Consider the following 24505-nt stretch of genomic DNA (forward strand, 5'->3'; position numbering starts at 1 on the left):
ATTAACATTTCCTTATCTCTTCAAGCAGAAACGTACTGTGCACCATCTGTAAAAGGAAATCAGGTGGAGGAGAGGTGGGATAGCATGCCACTATGCTTCCAACAGGATATTTGATGATCAAGATACATTTTGTTTGTTTCATGTGTTTCACGTGTGAGGTCCTGTTTCTTTGTTGCATCAAATTCTGGGCTGCCAAGAGTCCTTATTCATTTTCTTGGCAGAGGATTACAGTTTCCCTTTTTTGGTTTTTACAGACAGATATACATTTTGGAGTACAAACTCATCTTTGTTTGTAATGAAATTGTATGTTGCAACTCAGAAATAACTGATTTAATTGATTTGTAGCTGCCTGTAAACTGCTGTTGATGTCTTGCCAGAAAGATGACCACTATTTTATGGCTGTTATTACACACACACACACACACACACACACACACAGCAAAAGGTTTTGACCATTTCTGGCAAATTATTTCCAAGATGGAAAGCAGAAAATAAGCAGGTTTGCTTACTAAGCAGAAGCTCACACCACTTGTCATGAACAACATGTGCATAAGTATTCAGGTTCTTGGTAATCTATGGGAGACCTCTCTCTTCCTCACTGAATGTCACCAAGAGAATAAATTCAAGAAGAATTAGAATAGCCAAAACATTTACATACTTGAACAAGAGCAGCCGTAAAATTCATCTGTTACTTTTTACTGAATGCTTTCACTACAGCTCAGCAATTCCTTAACTCATCTAATATTTTCCTTTAAATTTTCATTCCAGCACATTTGATTTATTTTTATTTATTTAAAATATTTCTTGGCCGCCTTTCAGGGCAGAAGCCCTCCCAAGGTGACTTACAGCAATAAAATAAATAAAAACAGTGAGATGGGGCCACAACACAGCAACACATGACACGCTTTGCACATATAGCCTCCCCTCATTCCAGATTTAATCCCCAGTATTTCTAGGTAACAAGGCTAGGATCCCCTTCCAGGTGCGCTAATGGCCTAAGGGGTGCTGTGAAAAGTCTGGTGACACTGATCTGGAGCAGAGGGAAACAAGCAGCTTGATACTCAAGCAAGGAGTGGGTTTCAAAACCCAAGGAAGTTAAAAAGATGGCCTAGAGCTGATGACCTTTTTGGATGTCCCCAAAATGTGCTTTTCACTTTCTCTCACAGGACCTTTAGGAAAGAGAATAGTCTTCGGTGGTTGATGGGCTGGTTTGGACTTGCCCTACCCAAAAATTGTTAGCTGCCATTCCTGGTTTTGGAGTCTGACAAAGGCTCTGCAGGCATGTCTTTGGAAAGCTTCCCCTCAGACCTGATTTAAACACTATGTTGAACGTGTAAGAAAAACCTCCACATGAGGCATTCCATGGAGCTGGCATTTCATTTAAACTAGGTTCACTTGCTTATGCGTGTATTATTTGCATGGCATGTATCCGGGCAAGTGCTGAACTTGTGTGTTAATGGTTTACACATAGCAACTGAAGGTCCAGTTTAAATGAGATTCTGGTATAGAACACTGGGCGCATGAATTTTAATTATATGTCTAGTGTCACCTTCCTTCAGCAAAGGAGATCGTTACCTTGTCGTGGTGCTGGAGCTTGAGCACCTCAATGACATCGTGAGCTAAACCGTGAAGGGACAGCCAAGATGGGAAGGTCATGGCAGAGAGGTCAGACTAAATACGATCCCTGGAGAAGGAAACGGCAACCCACCCCAGTATTCTTGCCATGAAAACTAAATGGATCAGTACAACCATCAGAAGATGGGACTCCCAGGTCGGAAGATGGTCAAAATGCTACTGGGGAGGAACAGAGGATAAGTTCAACTAGCCCCAGATGTGATGACGCAGCTAGCTCAAAGCCGAAAGGACGGCTAGCAGCCGATGGCGCTGGTGGTGAACAACGAATCCGATGTTCTAAAGATCAACACACCATAGGAACCTGGAATGTAAGATCTATGAGCCAGGGCAAATTGGATGTGGTTATTGGGGAGATGTCAAGATTAAAGATAGACATTTTGGGTGTCAGTGAACTGAAATGGACTGGAATGGGCCACTTCACATCAAATGACCACCAGATCTACTACTGTGGACAAGAGGACCACAGAAGAAATGGAGTAGCCTTCATAATTAATCATAAAGTGGCTAAAGCAGTGCTTGGATACAATCCAAAAAATGACAGAATGATCTCAATTCGAATTCAGGGTAAGCCATTTAACATCACAGTGATCCAAATATACACCCCAACCACAGATGCTGAAGAAGCAGAAGTAGATCAGTTCTATGAGGATCTGCAGCACCTACTGGATAGTACGCCAAACAAAGATGTTATTTTCATTACAGGAGACTGGAAGGCTAAGGTGGGTAGTCAAACGACACCTGGAATTACAGGCAAGCATGGTCTGGGAGAACAAAATGAAGCAGGACATAGGCTGATAGAATTTTGCCAAGACAACTCACTGTGCATAACAAACACTCTCTTCCAACAGCCTAAGAGACGACTTTATACATGGACTTCACCAGACGGTCAACACCAAAATCAGATTGACTACATCCTTTGTAGCCACAGGTGTCGGACATCTATGCAGTCAGTAAAAACAAGACCTGGAGCTGATTGTAGTTCAGATCACAAACTTCTTATTGCACAATTTAGAATCAGACTAAAGAGAATAGGGAAGACCCACAGATCAGTTCGATATGAGCTCACGAATATTCCTCATGAATATGAAGTGGAGGTGAAGAATAGATTTAAGGGACTAGATGTAGTAGATAGGGTCCCGGAAGAACTATGGACAGAAGCTCGCAACACTGTTCAGGAGGTGGCAACAAAAAATGTCCCCAAGAAAAAGAAAACCAAGAAGGCAAGATGGCTGTCTGCTGAGACACTGGAAGCAGCCCAAGAAAGAAGGAAAGCCAAAGGCAACAGTGATACGGGGAGATATGCCCAATTAAATGCAAAATTCCAGAGGTTAGCCAGAAGAGATAAGGAATTGTTTTTAAACAAGCAATGAGCGGAAGCGGAAGAAGATAATAGAATAGGAAGGACAAGAGACCTCTTCCAGAAAATTAGAAACATCGGAGGTAAATTCCAGGCAAAAATGGGTATGATCAAAAACAAAGATGGCAAGGACCTAACAGAAGCAGAAGAAATCAAGAAAAGGTGGCAAGAATATACAGAAGATCTGTATACGAAGGATAATAATACTGGGGATAGATTTGACGGTGTGGTCAGTGAGCTAGAGCCAGACATCCTGAAGAGTGAGGTTGAATTGGCCTTAAGAAGCATTGCTAATAACAAGGCAGCAGGAGATGATGGTATCCCAGCTGAACTGTTTAAAATCTTGCAAGATGATGCTGTCAAGGTGATGCATGCCATATGCCAGCAAATTTGGAAAACACAAGAATGGCCAACAGATTGGAAAAAATCAACTTATATCCCCATTCCAAAAAAGGGAAGCACCAAAGAATGTTCAAACTACCGAACAGTGGCACTTATTTCACATGCCAGCAAGGTAATGCTCAAGATCTTGCAAGGTAGACTCCAGCAATTCATGGAACGAGAATTGCCAGATGTACAAGCTGGGTTTAGAAAAGGCAGAGGAACTAGAGACCAAATTGCTGATATCCGCTGGATAATGGAGAAAGCCAGGGAGTTTCTGTTTTATTGACTATTCTAAAGCCTTTGACTGTGTGGATCATAAGAAATTGTGGCAAGTTCTTGGTGGTATGGGGATACCAAGTTATCTCATCTGCCTCCTGAGGAATCTGTATAACGACCAAGTAGCAACGGTAAGAACAGACCTCGGAACAACGGACTGGTTTAAGATTGGGAAAGGAGTACGGCAGGGTTGTATACTCTCACCCTACCTATTCCACCTGTACGCAGAACACATCATGCAACGTGCTGGGCTTGATTAAGCCAAGGCTGGAGTTAAAATCGCTGGAAGAAACATTAACAATCTCTGATATGCAGATGATACCACTTTGATGGCTGAAAGCGAGGAGGAGCTGAGGAATGTTATGACGAAGGTGAAAGAAGAAAGTGCAAAAGCTGGCTTGCAGTTAAACTGCGAAAAAAACCAAGATTATGGCAACCAGATTGATTGATAACTGGCAAATAGAGGGAGAAAACGTGGAGGAAGTGACAGACTTTGGCTTTCTAGGTGCAAAGATTACTGCAGACGCTGACTGCAGCCAGGAAATCAGAAGACGTTTACTTCTTGGGAGGAGAGCAATGCCAAATCTTGATAAAATAGTGAAGAGCAGAGACATCACGCTGACAACAAAGGTCCGCATAGTTCAAGCAGTGGTATTCCCCGTAGTAACCTATGGCTGTGAGAGCTGGACCATAAGGAAGGTTGAGTGCAGGAAGATAGATGCTGTTGAACTGTGGTGCTGGAGGAAAATTCTGAGAGTGCCTTGGACTGCAAGAAGAACAAACCAGTCCATACTCCAGGAAATAAAGCCAGACTGCTCACTTGAGGGAAGGATATTAAAGGCAAAACTGAAGTACTTTGGCCACATCATGAGAAGACAGGATACCTTGGAGAAGATGCTGATGCTAGGGGAAGTGGAAGGCAAAAGCCAGAGGGGCCGACCAAGGGCAAGGTAGATGGATGATATTCTGGAGGTGACGGGCTCGACCTTGGGGGAGCTGGGGATGGTGACGGCCGAGAGGAAGCTCTGGCGTGGGCTGGTCCATGAAGTCATGAAGAGTCGGAAGCAACTGACTGAATAAACAACAACAAGTGTCACCTTCAAATTGGGCCCCAGATTCCAGATTTGCCATATTGAGGACCTTGGATTCTGACTCAAAGTTATTGTTAGAGAGTTCAGGTTCCCAGCAGCTTGGAAATTTGCATGACATCTGGAAGAACCTCTCCCATTTACAGTAGGTACTACTGGGCTACATGAAAAAAGATCATGGCTAAATCCATACTCTATGGGTCCTTTTTCAGACATAAAAGCTGTACTTTCTTATTTGCCAGTCTTGAAACTCAAAGACAGGCACAAAGTCCATGTTCACACATTACTTTAAGCCAGGAATCATGGCTTATTAAACCTAAATGGATATGAGATGTGTATTACTATTTGTTTGGTCCCGTTTCATTCACATGGTCTGTTTTCTCCTGCTTCATTCCTCTCTTTGCATAAGTGGGTAAACAAATCAGGCATGGACTTGGTTTGCATCTGGTTACATCTGAACCTAGGGTTATAGTTTATATTGTGCCTAAACAATCCATGATTCATAAGCCAACAACAAATCCTGGTTTAAAGCTGGCTTACAAATCCTGGCTTTTGGGCGGGCTCAATAAATCATAGTCCATTTGCACAAGGAGGAGAAGGAAAGTGAGAGCAAATGGGTTGCATGCACCATCCAACCCAGCCGAAGGCACACACATCTCAGCTCTATAACTCCTGTGTAGTTTATTCTGTCCCACCTTATACGATATGCTAGCTAGTCTACTATTGCTACTCAAATCATGGAGCTCACTGGGTAATCTTGTGCCAAATACTATCACTATGCCTAACTTACCTCACAGGGTTTTTGTGAGGATTAAATGGCGGTGGGGGAAGAATCATGTACACCACCCTTGAGCTCTTTGGCGGAAAAGTGAGATATACTGTACATGTAATAAAATAAATAAACCCCCTTAGGGTGCAATCCTATTCAGATAGGCGGCCGCCCCCGAACTCGGAGGTGAGCATCTATGCAAAGCAGGGCAGGAAAAGCACAGAGGGGATCGTTCCCGCCGTGCTTTTCCTGCCCTGCATTTTCGGCTAGACAGCCGACTGCGGCTGTCTAGCCACAGGCATTTCCACCCTCCCCACCCCAGAACGCCCCTTTTCAGCCACTCTATGCTCCTCTTGTGAGCGTGGAACATGGGGCTGTTCCACGCTGCTTCGGAGCGCGTTCTGTTCTCTGGGAACCAACCTCGGAGCACAGGCTCTGAGGTCGGTTCCCGGAAAACCAGATATCCTATGGCCGTCTCGCCACTGTCTAGTGGCCATAGGATTGATCCCTCCGTAACACACACCCACTCACTGTACATCACTATCCTTATCTTACACGCAATAATCACTATGTCTGAGATATATACAGAAGAGGCCATTGAGGGGAAAAAATGATACCAAATATTGGGCAATATCCAAGTCACACAAGCAGACTTCCACTCACACAATGGGACTTCCCGTTCTTCTCCTGTCCCCTGCATCCCCCTGGGCCCCTCATATCTGCTCTGGAATGTCCCCAATCCTCTGCAGCTCATTTGGGGAGGCATGTGGGGGGCTGCAGGAGGAAGGGGAAATCTGTTCCACTTGCAGATGGATAGAAGAAGTAGATACAACCACTATTTTTATCACAGCTTTATGTAACATTTTAACTACTAGAAAGATTTGCAATTACAAATATAAGTGACAATACGAACGTTTTGTGAGTAAATCTCTCTCAGATACTAACCTCTGTATGCAAATTCTCTGGTGAAATTATTTTTGTGAAAATGATAGCAGGAGCAGCAGTTATTCGCACTGTGAAGTCTGTTAAAATTGGAGTTAATATAGCTCTCCTTTCTTGATGCCGCTTTATGCTAAAAGAAAAATAAATTTAACTTGGATTATACATTACTGAGACCAGGAGTAAGACACTGTCTCTGTATTTGTAGAAGTTATAAAATTAATTTCTTAATCTAGTGAAAACACCAAAACATATGTCTGTAAGACATCAGAAAATTCATGAATATAAGAAGAGCCATGCTGGATCAGACCAAGGGTCCATCTAGTCCAGCATTCTGTTCATACAGTGGCCAACCAGCTGTCAACCAGGAAACCACAAGCAGGATGATCTCCTCTGAAAATAACTCGTCAATGAGAAGCTTGTTCATCTAGCGATATGATTTTTGCTTTAGGGCACAAGAGTTCTTGGGGAAAAGCCATAGCTCAGTGGTAGAGTACAAGCCTTTGCAAGCAGAAGGTCCCAGGTTAAATCTCTGGCATCTCCAGTCTTAAAAGAATCTCAGGTGGAAGGATGGGAGATGTCTGCCTCCCTGGAGAGTCGCTGTAAGTCAGAGTATATAATACTGGGTTAGATAGACCAAGGTTTGACTCTCTCTGGGTTCAAATCCTTAAGAATGCCATAGATGCAATAGCAAAGCAGAGAAATGCAGCAGCGTCGGGGCAATCATTTTATAATTATTAATTTTATTTATTTATAAACATGTATGCCACTTTTTCACTTCTCTGGTATTTTAAAATCCAAACCTATTTATCCTATTGCTTTTAATATGAAGCAATTTGTGTTTTGGAGAGAGCAATCCTATGGCCGCTAGACACTGTCTAGTGGGCCATAGGATATGCTCTGTTCCAGGAACCGACCTCGGAGCCTGCGCTCTGAGGTTGGTTCCTGAAAATCCGACCTCCCCCCTCGTCCCACTGCCTCAGATGCAGTGTGGAGAAGCCCCGTCCTCCGTGCTCGGAAGACAAGCGTGGAGCGACTGAAAAGGGGTGGGGCTGGGGACGTTCCAGGGCAGGGAGAGCGGAGCTGCGCGTACGACACATCCTATGTGTCGTACAGCAGCTTCCTCTCCCGGCTGGCCCCCCTGCTGCTAGACAGACAAAAACGGCTGTCTAGCAAAAAAGACATGCTTTGGATAGGCAGTTGCCTCCGAGGTCAGAGGTGGCCGCCTATCTACTTAGGATTGCGCCATTAGGTGGTGCATGGTTTTTAATATGTACATGAAACTGCTGGGTAAGCTCATCTGGAGGTTTGGGCTACAATGTCACCAGGTGACACACAATTCTCTCTCTCCTTCCTTTGTCCGATCAGGGAGACTGTGGAAGTAATAAATCAGTGTCTGGAGTCAATTCAGGAGCACATGGGAGTTATCAAGTGGAAACCTAAACCAGACAAGATGGAGATACTATCAGTTAAAAACACAGCAAGTCTAGGTGAGGTAGTTCCACCTTTCTAAATGGGGTCTCAGTCCCCTTGAAGAAGCATTTATATATCTACCTACCTACCTTCTTACTTATCTTTATGAACTGCTTACATTAAAAAGATATTTCTAAGTGATATACAAATAATACAGTATAAAACTATAATAAAATACTGTATAAAATATGGAAGAGTCAATAGCATTACACAACAAACAGACAAGATCACTGTTCTGGAAAAGCTTGTTAGAATAAGTTCATTTCTAGTAGGTGCCCTAAACCCAATAGGGTCTATGCCTGTTTAATTTGTACTGGTAGGAGTTTCAGAGAGTAGACACTGTGATTCTGAAGACCTATTCCAAGCCATCATACACTGGACCGCCGATATCTTAGGCGCCATCAGGAGGGTATCCCCGGCTTAGTGCAATAACCAAACAGGCAGGTGGTAGGGAGTCAGCCAACCTCCTAACTATCCTGGTCCTGAGTTCTTTAGAGCTTTGTAAGCAAGAAGCAAAACCTTAAACCTGGCCCAGTAGCATACGGGCAACTACTGCAGTTCCCTCAGCATAGACGTAACATGCTGGTGATAAGCCGCTCCCATCACCAACCTCACTGCACCAACTGCTGCCTTAAGGGCAGCCCCACATAAGGTGCATTGCCGTAATTCAGTTCTAAAGGTTACAAATACATGGACCACAATGGTCAAGCTATCACTGTCTAGGAATAATCATAGCTGTCTTACTAGCCGAAGGTAGTAAAAGGCACTCCTAGATAAACACCTTATCCACGTCCTCAGGCCACAAAAATTGAAACTGAATCCATAATATCTGGCTAGACACAGCATTGGACACCTCAATTAGAACAGCAGTAAATATGTATGCTTCAGGTATGTAGTTTTGGGATACTCCATTGTTCAGGTGGAAACAGTTGCTAGGACTGTCTTTTATCAGGTTTGCCTGACACAGCAGCTGTGGTGTTACCTGGATTAGGAGGACTTAGCTTCAATCATCCATGCTTGTTACCTCCAGACTGGATTACTGTAATGCTTGCTATGTGGGGCTGCCTTTGAAGATAGTCCGGAGGCTTCACTTGGGGGCCATCTGCACGGCACCGCTTTCGACATTCACTCTGCCATAACTGCGCAGCATTCAAGCTGCAAATTAGCTTCTGCTGTGGTACATGTGCAATTTACTGCAGACTTCTCCAGCAGAAAAATCCACTGTGCCCTGACACATGGCCGTTAAAGCAAAGTAAACTGCAGCAGTTGTGCTGCTCTTTTTTACCATTATATTTAAACGTGCAGCTGCGCAACCACGTGAGGGTGGGGGTGTGACACTTCAGAGTTTAGTGGCTGTTTTGTATTTTAGGGGTTCTTTTGTGTCTGTCCATTCTTCTTTGGCAAGATGTGGGTAGTCTGCTCCTTTATTACTACGCCAACTGTTTGTACACAATCATATTGGCAGTCCTCCAGCCCCACACTCTCACGATGGTTCACACATGCGAAGGGGCATGCCCACGTGAGAGGTACGTGCCTATCCATCATTTCAAAATGGATACCTCTCTGTTACTGCGCAGCTGCAAAGGAACAGGGAGGAATGGGGAGGGGTGAAAAGGCATCACATAGTGTCACAATCACTAAGCACACCTACCCCACACCCGCAGTAAACTGTGAAGACAGTTCGAGGCAGGGACAAACAGCTCAGCAACCAGGGTAACCCCGCAGTAAGCTAAAAAATCACAGCAAAATGCCTCTGCAGAAATCCACATTTTCCCTGTCAAAATCACGGTGAGGCTGCGAAGTGGTGCCTGCGTCATATGTCCTGAAGGTCCTTGGACTGCAGCGGCCCCGGAATAAATGGCTCATGTAGATGGAGCCTTGGTCCAAAATGTGGCAACCACACTTTTGTTTGGTGTTTGTAGATCAGCGCATGTAACTTTGATCTTAAGTCAGCTCCACTGGCTTCTTATTTGCTTCAGGGCTAAAGTCAAAGTGGTGGTTCTAGACTTTAAAGCTCTAAATGGCTTAGGAACAGGTTTTCCCATATAGACCTGTCTGGGAATTCAGATCATTGTTACAGACCTTGTTCCTGGTGCCATCTCGGGAAATTCAGTGAGTGAGCAATGCTGCAAATTCTGGAATGCTCTCCCAACTGAAATTTGTTTGGCTCCCTCATGTGCTTTTTGCCAGAAGCTGAATACACCTATTTCAACAGACTTTTAATATATAATGCCTAGTTTTATTGCTGCCAGTTTTAGGCTTTTGTGTTTTGTTTTGTTCATTGTATTAATATATTCTTTGTTATTGCTTAAAAATGTATTTGCTGTATTTAAATTTTTACTGATATTATATAGTTTTATGATAATGCTGTTCCTTGATCTCGTAGAAGATAAGAATATAAATAAGTTATTTATTACTAGTACTACTACTAGCACTAATACTACTACTACAAGGTATCAAAACTTAGGGTAAATGTGCAAAATGGCAAAGCTGAGAAGTGTTCTGTAGGCATAAACATAAAATAGCCTTTGCAAAATAACTGTCACCCAAACAAGAGAATGGAATCTTACAAAAGCCCAGCTGGAAATCAGATTCACAGTGAATCAAGCAAGCACTTCAGCTGAGAAAGTGCTCTCAGATTTATTTTTTAGATCTATCAATACCTCTTCTTGCCAATCAGCTTCACTCCAGTCTTTGCCAGATTTCCTTTAAACCAAATGTTTTTCATTCACTGCCTACTATCAGTCAGCTTACACATGGAATGTAAGTTAGTGCGGTTAAAGAGGTATTTGGGTATCTCATTTAGAATGAACTGCATAACTCACTTATAGCCGTCACAGCTTAATATTGTAGTTATCCCAATTATTACTCCCCAGTGTTCAATTAAAAAGGAAACAGTTCAGTAACACCAACACAGTGGTGATCTGAAAAGTCATATTCAGTAGCATTCCACTGAAATATATTTCAGAATGTATATTTACAACTGATTAATATGAATGGTTTAAATTAAACAATGGGGAAAACACAAACCTAATCAAAATCTTTATAGAATTTATTTTTTCCAGCCTCTAGTACTGTAAATTTGCAAATTGCATGTTGATTGGAGTCTGGATATAGGGAAAAATGTTCAATATTTTACTGATGTATTTTCAGTGCACATCAGTAAAAAAAAAGAAAGGTAAAGGTGTCCCCAACCAGTCGTGTCCGACTCTAGGGTGTGTGCTCATCTCCATTTCTAAGCCGAAGAGCCAGCGCTGTCCGAAGACGCTTCCGTGGTCATGTGGCCAGCATGACTGAACACCGAGGTGCACGGAACACTGTTACCTTTCCCACCGAAGCGGTACCTATTTATCTACTTGCAATTTCTTGCTTTCGAACTGCTAGGTTGGCAGAAGCTGGGACTGAAGACGGGAGCTCACTCCGTCACGTGGCACTTGAGTCTCGAACTGCTGTCCTGCCGACCTTCCGGTCTGCAGTTCAGCGTCTCCTAATCAGTAAAATTTGCTTTGTTGTTGTTTATTCACTCAGTCGCTTCCGACTTTTCGTGACTTCATGGAACTTTACTTCCGGACTTTACTTAGTTTAAGTGTATTTTGATGTTTTTCTAAGAAGGGGGCTAGAACAGGTACTGGAATTAATTCAGGTGTAAAGAGGAATGTGAGACAACACATTTGTCTTCAAAAGTGAGGTGTTCGCTTCAATGATCCAAAGAAACGAGAATTAACCCTGCACTTTCTTTATTAAGCCTTCCACACTGTATTACCCTTAAGTATTCTGCTAACTTGGCACAGGTGTGTACCATATGAGCATCCTCATTGAGGAATGGTGCCGTGATGGCACTATGACCACACTATGTTCACTCCAAGTTCCACTTAGGCATCTGTTACGTATTTATACCTTTAAAAGAAAGACAAGGCTTTCAGAAATATTAAAGTAGCTGACTACCCTTAGTATACATTAAAGAACATCTGTTTAAAGTAAGACACCGAGAAAACACAGAGGTGGGTGCTATAAGGCATGCCCACACACAACAATTATATGGACAAGTGTTGGAGAAATAACAGTGTCCATGTTTTTTGTTAAACAAGAAGTATATCAGTTGGGTATCCTTTTCGATGCACCCTGCAGCATATTACTGTTCTGAACTGCAAAGGATATGGGTCACATAGCCATACAACCACTAAGGAAAAGGGAAGCGGGAAATAGATCTCTTCCCTATATCTTTAGTGCAACTGTATTTTTAGTTATCGGGGAACAGTAATAAAGGCAATGCTGTTTTTAAAATTAGAGAAATCTCACCCAACATTTTTCAGAAAAGAAATGAAATACATGTCTCTTATTGATTCACTTACAGTATACTCAAGCCTCTATGTAAGTATCCCCAAAGGCCTGCACAATTAAACATCCACATGGATTTTGCATGAAATATCAGGGCACAGGAGCTGATAGTATCCTTTTATCAGAGCTTTCCTGTGAAATCCACTTGGATTTTCCATTCCAGTCTTATGTTTTCCACATGTTACATTTTTTTCCCAATGGGAATGTGCATGTTGGAACCAGCTCTCTACCACGAAGTCCCAGAGAAATACCTAGAAAGCTCCATTAGACATCTTTGAAATAAGACATGTAGGGACCTTAGTGACACTGCATTTTTTAAACCTTAAGCTTCAACAATGACATTCCAAAAAAGAAAGAAAAGTAATCTCCCCCCATTAATGCACTTGCATGGAGGAATACACAATGATCTAATTTTCTTACATTTTGACCATTATCTAGTCTTTCTGATAACTGTTAAAAGCTGAAATCTGTCTCAATCATTTAAACTACTGTCATTGATCCAGTCTTTAAGTGCTTCAGCTGAAGATGTTTTTGATGTTTTACATCAAGAGTTTCAGTTAGAAATATCAGCACATTTTATTTCATCTAATATATAAGAACAGTAAGCCATTTGTAAAGCTTTTAAAGGCTCTTTAATTTTCAGGCTATCTGACAGGCCCCCCACTTGTGCTTTGTTTTTAAAAACACGCATGCTATAGAGTTATCATGATCACAGCTAGAGTTACTGTTGTATCAGCATTTCCACTGTAAACTGCACTTTGGGGGGAGGGGTTTATAGCATTGCTATTAAAAGACACTCTAGACTGAAAGTTGGCAATCATGCTTTCGGTTCTCAAAAGCACTTAAAAAAAGTTTTTAGAAAGACTACCACTAACATTTATGATTTAAATATGGCCCTTGAGGGTCACATACAGTTACAATGCTTGCATTTGAGAAATGATGATTAGAATGAAATAATGTAGATACATTTAAGACCTTTTCCCACAACTTGAAGGCCAGATTTGGGGAGGGGGGAGCCAAAAGAAGAAAAAAAGGCCTTAAGGATGACAAAGAAATTGTATTTTTATTTGCCCATTACAGAAATTTTGCCCTTGCAATGTTCAAACATAGATATGTCTCTGCACATTTGCAAAAGTAAGTGCTTATTAGCAAACTTGTCCAATTACATAAGCATATATGTACAATAATGTAATTCTAAAGAAGATTTTCAATGTGAATTTCTAAATTATGTTAAAAATGCTGTCCAGCATCTTGTTGTAACTTAGGTTTCTACTGCATACCTCTACTGGGTTTGATTTCTGGTTTTGGATACAGCATTTGCCATGGCTTCTGATGTCTTTCTTTTTTTATCAGAGCTTTCCTGTGAAATCCACTTGGATTTACCATTCCAGCCTTATGTTTTCTACATGTTGCAAATTCCCATTGGGGAAAATAAATGTTGGAACCAGCTTTCTACCACAAAATCCCAGAGAAATATCTAGAAAACTTCATTAAACATCTTAGAAATAAGATACCTATAAACTGTGTTTTTAAACCTTAAGCATTGGAAATGGCATTCCAAAAAGGGAAAAAAGGTAATCTCACCCCACTAATGCATTTAAATGGAAGAAATGATCTACCATGATCTTGTTTTCTTACATTTTTACCATTATCTAGTCTTTCTGATAATAGTGAAAAGCTGAAATCTGTCTCAGAGACTAATCTTATGGTTCCAGGAGAACGTCTCAGGGACCATAGGATTCTTTGGAGTATCCTCTCCGAGGCTGTAGACACTGCTATGACCTCAGAAGGGAGACTCTGGTATCCGATTCCCTCCCCCTCCCAGCCACTGCAGAAAGAACTGCATTGGCTGCTTCCCGAGGTTGCAAAACCAGCCTCAGGGAGGTCAGAAAGGGGGCGTGCTGGTGAGAGGAGAGGCCAAGATACAAGGAATTCTATGGCCTCCCCAGCCCCAGTCTTGCTCCACCAGCAAGCCCTCTCTAGACCAGCTCAGAGGCTCATCTAGAGAAAAAAGCAAAACACAGAGGACAGAGAAGAAAAAGCTGCCTTCGTCGCTCATTCTGTCCTGCCAGCAGCAGCTTGACAGGGCACTGAATACATGAAAGCCTATGACTTCAGAGGCTTCTGTCTCATGAGGGCACAACCCTCATTATGCTCTCAATCATTTAAACTACTGTCACTGGTCCTGTCCTTAATACTTCAGCTGAAGGCACCAAATAAATTTTTGATGTTTTACATCAACAGTTTCAGTTAGAAATGGGTCTGACTTCTGATTTTGGATATATGGCTTCTGCCATGGCTTCTGGGGTCAACTTTGTTGACTTGCTCCTATCTCTGCACAGTTCCTTGTTTATTTTACTGGACTGACTCAGGATCCTGCATATGTAGCAGGTTGTTCAGGACAGTGGGAACAGTTTGGACATGTATCTAATGAGACATAATAAAGAAAATATAAACATAAATATGATATATAATTTGGGAACCAAACATTTTAAAAGTGGTATTTGGGATTAATGCAGGGTGGGTAATTTGTGTCTCTCCAGATGTTTTGGCCTACAATTCCCACGCTCCCTCAACATTGTCTATGCTGGCTGGGGCTGATGGGAGCTGTGAACCAAGACACTTGGAAGGCCATAAATTGCTCACTCCTGGCTTAATGCAAAGAAGATCCCTTTATCCTGTGTCCGCCAAGGCTTTTTATACATAGGTTCAGATGTAACAAAATCTCATTATTCATTTTTCATGCTATAGGCTCATACATACCACATGCCATGTACAATGAATGGATGTGAAAGGGGGGATTGCACCCACTGGCCCTCAAACCTTTGCATAGCCATCCACTCTTTAGAACAGAGCCTATGCATGTAGATTCTGTGTGTGTGTGATCTGTACTCTACATTTTTGCAGGATAGAGATTGTGCAGACAGAGCTCTGTTCAACAGGCGCAATCCCAACTCTTTCTCTTGCATTCAGTGAACTCAATATGTCATCTGCATGGGGCTACTGTGACCTCTGCTTTAAAAAAAGCATCAAAGTCAACTGTAGCAGTATAATCAAAATGGAACACTAAAAATGGAAGATGTCAAAGTAACATTTCAAAGTGGATTTGAGCTGGAAGCCCTCTTTTGCATATCAACAAATCAGCGGAAATTTGTCATTTCAGAAATTGCAGCTGTTTTCATTTACAGAAGCATAAAAACTGGTTTGGAGCCAATAGAGAAAAAATCTTTTTGTCCTCTGCTGGCTTAAAAATGTCTAAACTGGTTCTGTTCAAACTTTGTAAAAGTACAAAAGGGATAATAACTCTGTTGTTCTTTGACTGGAAATGTGAATGCCAGGTTTCAGCCTGGAGTTATATTTTATGGCCATATAATAAGCTATTATGGAAATATAGACATAACTGTATCTGTATCGTGATTACAGTATAACAGTGCTACAAACAATTTGAAATGTACTGTTCAAATCCCTAGCTCATGGAAAACACGTTTGCAATGGAATGCAAACACACGCTTGAATGTACAAAGACCGAAATGTTTTGCTCAAATATATGGGATGCTATTACCATAATGCTTTTTACCAAAGGACTATGAGGCACTATTTTCAAATAGTTTCTTACCTACTGGCCATATTCCACTCAAGTGCTGGATTCTGAGAATTCCTTTCATTCTCTGGCACTGCCCTGCCTTTACCATTCTCGTTCTCTGGCTTCAACTGATCCCACTGAGCAGTACCAATGTTGATGGACTGAAGGTCTATTTGATACTGTCTGTCTTCAACCTCTGATCCAGGATCTCGAAGAATTCCCAGATTCAGTGCTCTCCTATGACGGTAGAAAGAAATGGAAGAGTTAAGAAAATGGTTCCTTTGTTTTCATCCTGACATCACAGACAAGGGGAAATTTTAGGGCCATAACGTGGGGAGAAAGTCTAAACAACGCTTTACTGAACAGTGGAGTTAATTTAGAGTTGCCTTGGGCCTGGAGAACGGATGAGAAGCACACTTTGGCTTCTGCTGTCAGACAGGTGACCTAGGACCACCGGGATACTGCACCCCCTGCTTCCTAGGCACAACATCGAAGTAAGGGGAAGACTAATTTGGTCTGTGCATGGGCTAGAGAAGGAACAGCTGCAGGGAGCTCACTTCCCCCCTCCCTGCCAGAAAGAACACTCAGTTCCTTCAACAGCCTTTTGCCCTGGGACTGCAGAAGCAAAGGGAAAAAACACTCTGACCCCATCCATAAGCCAAAGGAACAACAGCCACCAATTGCTGTTTAATGCAAGAACACCAACAAGGGAAGATCAGCCTGGTCCGAATTAGATATACATGCACACTTATAGTTCACCACTTTGTTCTGGTCTTGAATAACTGCCCTCCTCGACCATTTCCCTCCAATCTTCTTCCCATGTGTGTCTTGCCTTTTTCGTTTGTAAGCCTGATATCATGACCGGTCTCTCTCTTTAAACTGATGTGAGCTGCTTAGTGAGACAATAATTTGTCTGTAAAGCAGAACAAATAAATGTAAATAATAACTGTAATTATGTAATAAGTTTGATGGCTTGGATCCAGAATTTGCTTGAGCACTCTCCTAGTTTCTCTTAATTTCAGGCTGCAGCTCAAGATCAACTGTGGAGGGAAACTGCTGTCTGGACTAGCTCCTACACATTAGCCACAGGCAGAAACCAATCCCATTTCTGAGCTGAATGGAACAAGATGCCCATTTGTCCCCAACACGGCAGATTAGAATGCTTTGAGAATCTGCAGAGACTGGAGCTCAAAACACCCCAAAACCATTCATCCATAGAAAATTCAGCCTCATAACATACTTCTTCATGGAGATTAATGTAATTGAGATTTACTTCCATATGAGCATGTTTAAAATCAGGGAAAATACCCTCGAATTATTGTGGGAATTAAGTGCTCAAGATTTCTTGGCGTGTCACTTTTATATTACTGCCCAGAGAGCTTTGGCTAATGGGTGGTATAGAAATGTAATAAATAAACAAACAAACAATAACGTCAATTCACATAAAATGTTCAATAAGTAGCAAACAGTATATGTACTACAATAATAGGTATTCAATACAGAACATTACAGTACACTACTGCATTCTCAGAACCTTGACAGGATGCCTTGCTACCATCAAACTAAAGCATCTGTCCAAAGCACATATTGGTTTCCTATTGCCATTGCCTTCCAGGCACAAAGTAGTTTTGATTATAGCAAGCCTAATTCAATACACTAAATCAAACTGTAGATGTCCTAATTTCTCAGATCATACTTTTAAAAAGCATAATTTCTCATCTTCCAGGTTACTTTCCACTAGTCTTTCAGTCACACTTTTAATTCAAAACCAACCCAAACATGTTTGTGTTACATCATTTCAGATTATCCTTAGAATTCTGTGAGCTGATCAAAAATCAGTGCTACATCCTGTCAATATTTGTAGAAGTCAGGTATCATAACACAGTAGATAACTATTTATCTATATGGAAAGATAACTCTAGTTACAGTTTTATCTTCTTTCTGCCCTGTTTTACAGATTATCTTGAGTTTATTTGTCCACTATTCACCATCCCTAGAGAGTTTAATTACAACCTGAGAGTTTACCCTCATCTACCCTAGCAGGTAGTACTAGGGCAGAGACGGGGACTATGCCAGTACGGTTTTATATTTTTGGAGCTTTGTTTATGCATTATTTTACACTTTTTAGTATGGATGATTCTAGAATACATACAAAATATTTTTGGAACAGCTGAAATCTTATAGACAGACCACTTGAGTAGCAAAATGTAAGCAGCAAATGCTAGCTTTTGATTTAATATCCCAGGTTCTCAAGAAATGGACCTTAGATCAGATTTGGAGACATATAAAGAATAAAGCAGGGAGGTTCTATTCCCAACAAGATCTAGAGGCAATTCGGAAATCATCATTTTCCCCACAGTTGCATCTCCTAAAATTAACTCATGGATTTGGGAATTATTTACATGTATGAGTCACTTCATTTAGAAAGGCATTCTTGTGTTTCCAAACTATGCCTTTGCAATATTTAGAGGGACGCTACTGCAAAATACTGGTTGAACAGAGGCTCTGTATATGTGGTGCTCATGCTTTAGGGAATCTCTATTATTAGTTACTATATCGTTCTTTGTATCCTGAACCTAGGACAAAGTTTATTTTGACCCTGTTATGGGATATATCGGAGGGAGATGATCAAGCTAAAGTTATATACCTGCTCTCTGATGTTGATACATTTGTGACAGATAGAGTTGCAAGAATCACAGCGGCTGCCCAAAAGTTGAGAAGATTTGTGGAGGCCAATATGGTGAACTGTAACAATGTAATTTAACTTGAAAGTTTTAATCTAACAGTAGTTTTTATTCTTTTATACTTATGGGTATCTCTTAATGCAGAGTTTTGTTATCGGCTTTTTAATTATTTTAAATCCTGTGTATTGTAGAGTTTCTGTATGTATACCAGTATTTATTTATTTATTTATTAAATTTATTAATCGCCCATCTGACTGGTCACCCAGCCACTCTGGGCGATGTACAACCCCCATAAAACAATTTAAAACAACAAAATTTTACCATAATTTTTTTTTTTTAAATACCCTAACCCACCCCAAATGCCTGCCTGAACAACCACGTTTTTAATGCACGACGGAAGCTCATTAAAGAGGGGGCATGACGGAGTTCCCTAGGGAGGGAGTTCCACAGAGTGGGGGCCACCACAGAGAAGGCCCTCTCCCTCGTCCCCACCAGTCTAGCTGTCCTGGCTGATGGGACAGAGAGAAGGCCATCTGAGGCTGATCTTGTTAAGCGGCCTGTCTGGTGTTGCTGGAGGCGATCCTTGAGATAGGCTGGGCCAGAACCATATAGAGTTTTAAAGGTCAAAACCAACACCTTGAATTTGGCCCGGAAAACAACTGGTAACCAGTGCAACTCCTTCAGCACTGGAGTGATGTGATATCGCCGGCGGCTACCTTTAATCAGGCGAGCCGCCGCGTTCTGTACCAGCTGCAGCTTCCGAACCGTCTTCAAGGGTAACCCCACGTAGAGCGCATTACAGTAGTCTAAACGAGAGGAGACCAGGGCATGTACTACCGATGGGAGCAGATGGTCGGGAAGGAAGGGGCGCAGCCGCCGTATCAGATGGAGTTGATACAGCGCTGTCCAGCTCACAGCTGACACCTGAGCCTCCATGGACAGCTGGGAGTCCAAAATGACCCCCAGGCTGCGGACCTGGTCTTTCAAGGGTAGCCGTACCCCATTCAACACCAGGTCAACATCCCCCAGCCTCTTCTTGTCTCCCACCAAAAGTACCTCGGTCTTGTCAGGGTTGAGCTTCAGCTTATTCCTCCCCATCCAGCCACTCACCGTCTCCAGACATTTGGACAGGGATTCTATGGCCAACCTTGGTGAAGATTTGAATGAGAGGTAGAGCTGCGTGTCATCTGCATGTCATCTGCATATTGATGACACTGCACCCCAAACCTCCTGATGATAGCCCCCAGTGGCTTCACATAGATGTTAAATAGCATCGGGGAGAGGATGGAACCCTGTGGCACCCCACAAGTGAGTGGCCACGGGTCCGAAACCTCCTCTCCCAGTGCTACCCTCTGGTACCTGCCGGAGAGGAAGGACCAGAACCACCGCAATACAGTGTCTCCAATGCCCAACCCCTCCAGGCGGTCCAGGAGGATACCGTGGTCAACGGTATCAAAAGCCGCTGAGAGGTCGAGGAGAACAAGGAAGGAGCATTCACCCCTATCCAGAGCCCTCCTCATATCATCCACCAAGGCGACCAAGGCCGTTTCTGTCCCATGCCCAGGCCTGAAGCCCGACTGAAATGGGTCTAGATAATCAGTTTCTTCCAAGTGTGCCTTCAACTGCACCGCCACCACCCGCTCAATCACCTTGCCCCAAAATGGCAGATTTGAGACTGGGCGAAAGTTGTTCAGAACTTGAGGATCCAAGGAGGGCTTCTTTAAGAGCGGTCTTATCACTGCCTCCTTGAGGGCTGATGGCATCACTCCCTCCTCAAGGGAGGCGTTCACCACCGCCCTGATCCCTTCACCCAGTCTCTCTCTGCAGCTCATAATGAGCCAAGATGGGCAAGTATCAAGTAAGCAGGTGGTCGGCCTTACAGATGAAAGCACCTTGTCCACTTCATCAGGAGGAAGAAGCTGGAACCGATCCAACAAAACCGGTTTCCCACAGGCCGCCTCTTGCTCACTAACTGTATCCACAGTGTGCAGAGTAACACACCTAATCTGATCAATTTTATCTGCAAAGTGCCTTGCCAAAGCCTCACAGGAGGCCTTAGAATGCTCCAGTGGTTCCGGAGCCACAGGACCGACCAGGCTCCGGACCACTTGGAACAGCCTCCTGGGGCAGCACTCTGCAGACGCGATGGAGGCAGCATAATATTCCTTTTTTGCTGCCTTCACCGCCACGTGATAGGCTGAAGATACAGCTCTAGCCCGTGTCTGATCGTCTTTGGAGCGAGACTTCCGCCACCGGCGCTCTAGCCGTCTCACCTCCTGTTTCAGAGCTCGTAGCCGCGGATTGAACCATGGTGCAGTCCGAGCCCTGTTCAGGGGGAGAGGGCGTTTCAGAGCCACCCGATCTAATGCCCCAGTGATTGCGGCATTCCAGCCACCCACCAGGGTCTCGACCGAGTGGCCGTTGGCATGCCCCAGAGAATCCCCAAGAGCGTTCAGGAATCCATTTGGATCCATAAGACGCCTGGGGCGGACCATTTTAATGGGTCCTCCACCCCTGCGGAGGGGTTGTGGAACCGAGAATCCAACATCACCAGATAGTGATCTGACCATGACAAGGGGGTGGTGGATATACCCCCGACTTCCAGATCACTCCCCGCTTCTCCAGAAACAAACACAAGGTCTAGTGCATGACCGGCTACATGGGTGGGCCCAGTTAGAATATGGTGCAGCTCCCAGGAGGCCATGGTCTCCATGAAGTCCCGAGGTGCTCCTGTGAGGATGGCCTCCGAATGTACGTTGAAGTCCCCCAACACCAATAAGTTAGGGGACTGTACACGCACATCAGAGACCACCTCAAGCACCTCGGCCAGGGAGTCAGTCGTGCAGCTGGGTGGACGGTACACGAGCAGAATCCCCAGACTGCCCTTCGGGCCCAACCTCCAGTACATGCACTCAGCAACCTTGGTCTCCCGGAGAGGGGGTCTGGTGAAGACCAAGGACTCTCGGTAGATAACAGCCACTCCCCCTCCCCGATCCCCAGCCCTCGGCTGCTGTGCATACGAAAATCCAGCTGGACACATGGCTGCAAGGGTTGGAGCAGCAGCCTCGGCCAGCCAGGTCTCCGTAATACATGCCAGGTCTGCACCCTCATCCAGGATCATGTCATGGATGAGGGAGGTTTTCTGGGTAACAGACCTGGCATTGCAGAGCAGCAAACGAAGGCCAGAAGATGGGGTCACGCCTCTCCCAGCCATCCTTTGGCTCTGGACAGGCCCGGAGCAGGGGACAGATACTACACATCTCTCCCTTGTTCCCCTTACCTGGCATGGCCTGCCCCTAGCGCTCCGCCAGCGCCTGCCGCCCAGCCTCGGTATGTTCTGGCCCCCAACACTCCCCCCACTGCCTCCATCAGGTGGACACATGCCCCCTCGTTCCCGCCTATCAGGCAGGCTACCCACCCCTAAAAACACAACAAAATCCCCCCCAACAAAATAAAACAAACAAACAAAACAATTAAAATCCCCTTAAAAATGCCAGGCAGGAGTCCACAGGGAAGGCCTGGTGGTGGTGGTAGCGGCGGCGGCGGCGGCGGCAGCAGGCCCAGCAGCAGCAAGCACGCCTCTTCCCCGGTGGTGGTGGTGGTGGCTTCTCCTGCAGGCCCTGGCTCTCCCAGGCCACCTCAGCCAGCCAGCTTATGTAGCCCCTCCAGGGAGGGGCAGGTGGAGCAGCACAGCTGGCTCGGTATCTGGGGGCCTGGTCCTGCAGGGACTGGCGGTCTGCCAGGCAGAAGTCCACAAGGAAGACCTGGTGGTGGTGGCAGCGGCGGCAGCAGCAGGCCCAGCGGCGGCGGCGGCAGCAGGCCCAGCGGCGGCGGCGGCAGCAGGCCCAGCGGCGGCGGCGGCAGCAGGCCCAGCGGCGGCGGCGGCAGCAGGCCCAGCGGCGGCAGCAGGCCCAGCGGCGGCAGCAGGCCCAGCGGCGGCAGCAGGCCCAGCGGCGGCAGCAGGCCCAGCGGCGGCGGCGGCAGCAGGCCCAGCGGCGGCAAGCACGCCTCTTCCCCGGTGGTGGTGGCTTCTCCTGCAGGCCCTGGCTCTCCCAGGCCACCTCAGCCAGCCAGCTTATGTAGCCCCTCCTGGGAGGGGCAGGTGGAGCAGCACAGCTGGCTCGGTACCTGGGGGCCTGGTCCTGCAGGGACTGGCAGTCTGCCAGGCAGAAGTCCACAAGGAAGGCCTGGTGGTGGTGGCAGCGGCGGCAGCAGCAGGCCCAGCGGCGGCAGCAGTAGGCCCAGCGGCGGCAGCAGCAGGCCCAGCGGCGGCAGCAGCAGGCCCAGCGGCGGCAAGCACGCCTCTTCCCCGGTGGTGGTGGTGGTGGTGGTGGCTTCTCCTGCAGGCCCTGGCTCTTTATGTATTTATGTATTTTGGTGTAGGAATTTGTGGTTGATATGTCCATGATGGTTGAAACAACAAATAAATTCACATGAATGACAACCCAAGATATGTTTTCATGCATACATGATCAACTCACATTATCAGTTGGGCTGGTTGAGCATTCAGGATGTAACACCCAAGCAGCCCAATTTCTCTATGCACCCTCCATTCTCTGTGTGAGTTCACCACCCCTTCCCTAAGAAAAATAATCCTATCTGGGGAAATGGAGGTAGATAACAGGTCATGGAGGGCAGCAGAGCAGAACTGATGGTAGAGGGCAAGAGAGTCATCTGCAACTGGAGTCTTGTGGGTGCTTATAGGTGCTCATTATCTCCTTCTGCAAACCAAACTCTCCAGGAAGTTTCCTGGGCAGTAGAGAACTAGCCACAAGTTACAGCCTAAGATAATGGGTGCCTGCAGCTACCCGCCAGCACAGGCTGCAAACAAGCTCTCTGCTGCCCAGGAGAGTCCCTGTGATGGACTGTCCTAGGACACTCCCTGGGCAATGCAGAACTGACTGCCATTTGCACGTGGAAATCAGGGGGGCTTGGAAACTGCACAAATTCCAGCAGCAAATGGTGGAGGTGGAGTATGACTCCCAGGTTAAGCGCGCGGGGGGCGGGGGGGGGGCTAGAAGGGTTGTGCTCATTGTGAACTTAGATCACTTAACTAAATCAAGCAGGGGTGTTCATATTGTCCAGTACTCCCTCTTCGAATACTCATCCCAGCCATACATCCATTATGAACAATGTGTAAAAGCTAGTACTTGGATAGTGTATCATGAGGTTTTATTTATTGTCATTATTTATATCCCACCTTCCAGGACAGAAATCCTTCCAAAGCAGCTTACAAGTAAGATATACACAGTAAAAACAACAACACCAACCCCCCCATAAGGATCCTTCTCACAGGGCAGGGAAATAGAGCGGGACCTGAGATGATCTTTAGCTGCCTGCTTCTCTCCTAGAATTCTTCCCACAGGGCAGTTGGTGATAATGTCCCTGTGGGGTCTGGAGGGGCAGCCCAGCTGGCTCAGGGACCTGAGGTGGTCTTTCCTGCCTGCATCTCTCTTCTGTTTGGGATCCTTCCCACAGGGCAGTTGGTGGTACTGGCTGTGTGGAGGTGTGGGCGGGTAGTGCAGCTGTTGCAGGGAGCTGAGGTGGTCTTCTCCTCCCTCTCTCTCCTGGAATCCCATGCTTTTTTTGGTCACAAGACTGCCTTGGGCAGTTTCATCACCCAAACCAAATTTTAAGGCTAAACTAAACATGCTTTTTTTGTTGTTATGTACAAGAAACTTTGAAGTTCCCTTTCAAAAATGGTATGAAAATATACAGTTATTTATTTGATTTTACAAATGTTGTGAGCAATTGTAGAATCAAGCCTGTTTTCAATATGAGTCATTCCCAATCTTTAAAAAAGGCATTTTTATTTATGATTTCCATTTATTTCTTGCTTTTCAATTATTCGAGGTTTTCAAGTGGCATACACAACAAAAAGAACAAAGCAACAGCATTGTCAATAACACAACTACATAAAAACACCTACCATAAAATAAAATAAAGACCAGCAGGACAAGTTATAAAAATTAAAAACTA

At 44.6% G+C, this 24505-nt stretch overlaps 1 protein-coding gene across 13 annotated transcripts in view; it reads right to left on the reverse strand.

The window, feature by feature from the left end:
- The window catches only part of VPS13B (vacuolar protein sorting 13 homolog B), a 623510-nt gene that overhangs the window by 238634 nt on the left and 360371 nt on the right, over positions 1-24505 (reverse strand). For all 13 annotated transcript variants that reach the window (XM_084849024.1, XM_084849023.1, XM_084849026.1 and 10 more), the window contains 2 exons: positions 15876-16079; positions 6455-6581 (listed from right to left, as the gene is read on the reverse strand). In XM_084849024.1, the coding sequence (XP_084705150.1) occupies positions 6455-6581; positions 15876-16079 (331 nt within the window). The remainder of the gene's footprint in view (positions 1-6454; positions 6582-15875; positions 16080-24505) is intronic.

The sequence above is a fragment of the Heloderma suspectum genome, chromosome 4, assembly GCF_057233095.1.
Source record: "Heloderma suspectum isolate Gila_16-S chromosome 4, 16-S_ref, whole genome shotgun sequence".
Classification (NCBI taxonomy): Eukaryota; Metazoa; Chordata; class Lepidosauria; order Squamata; family Helodermatidae; genus Heloderma; species Heloderma suspectum.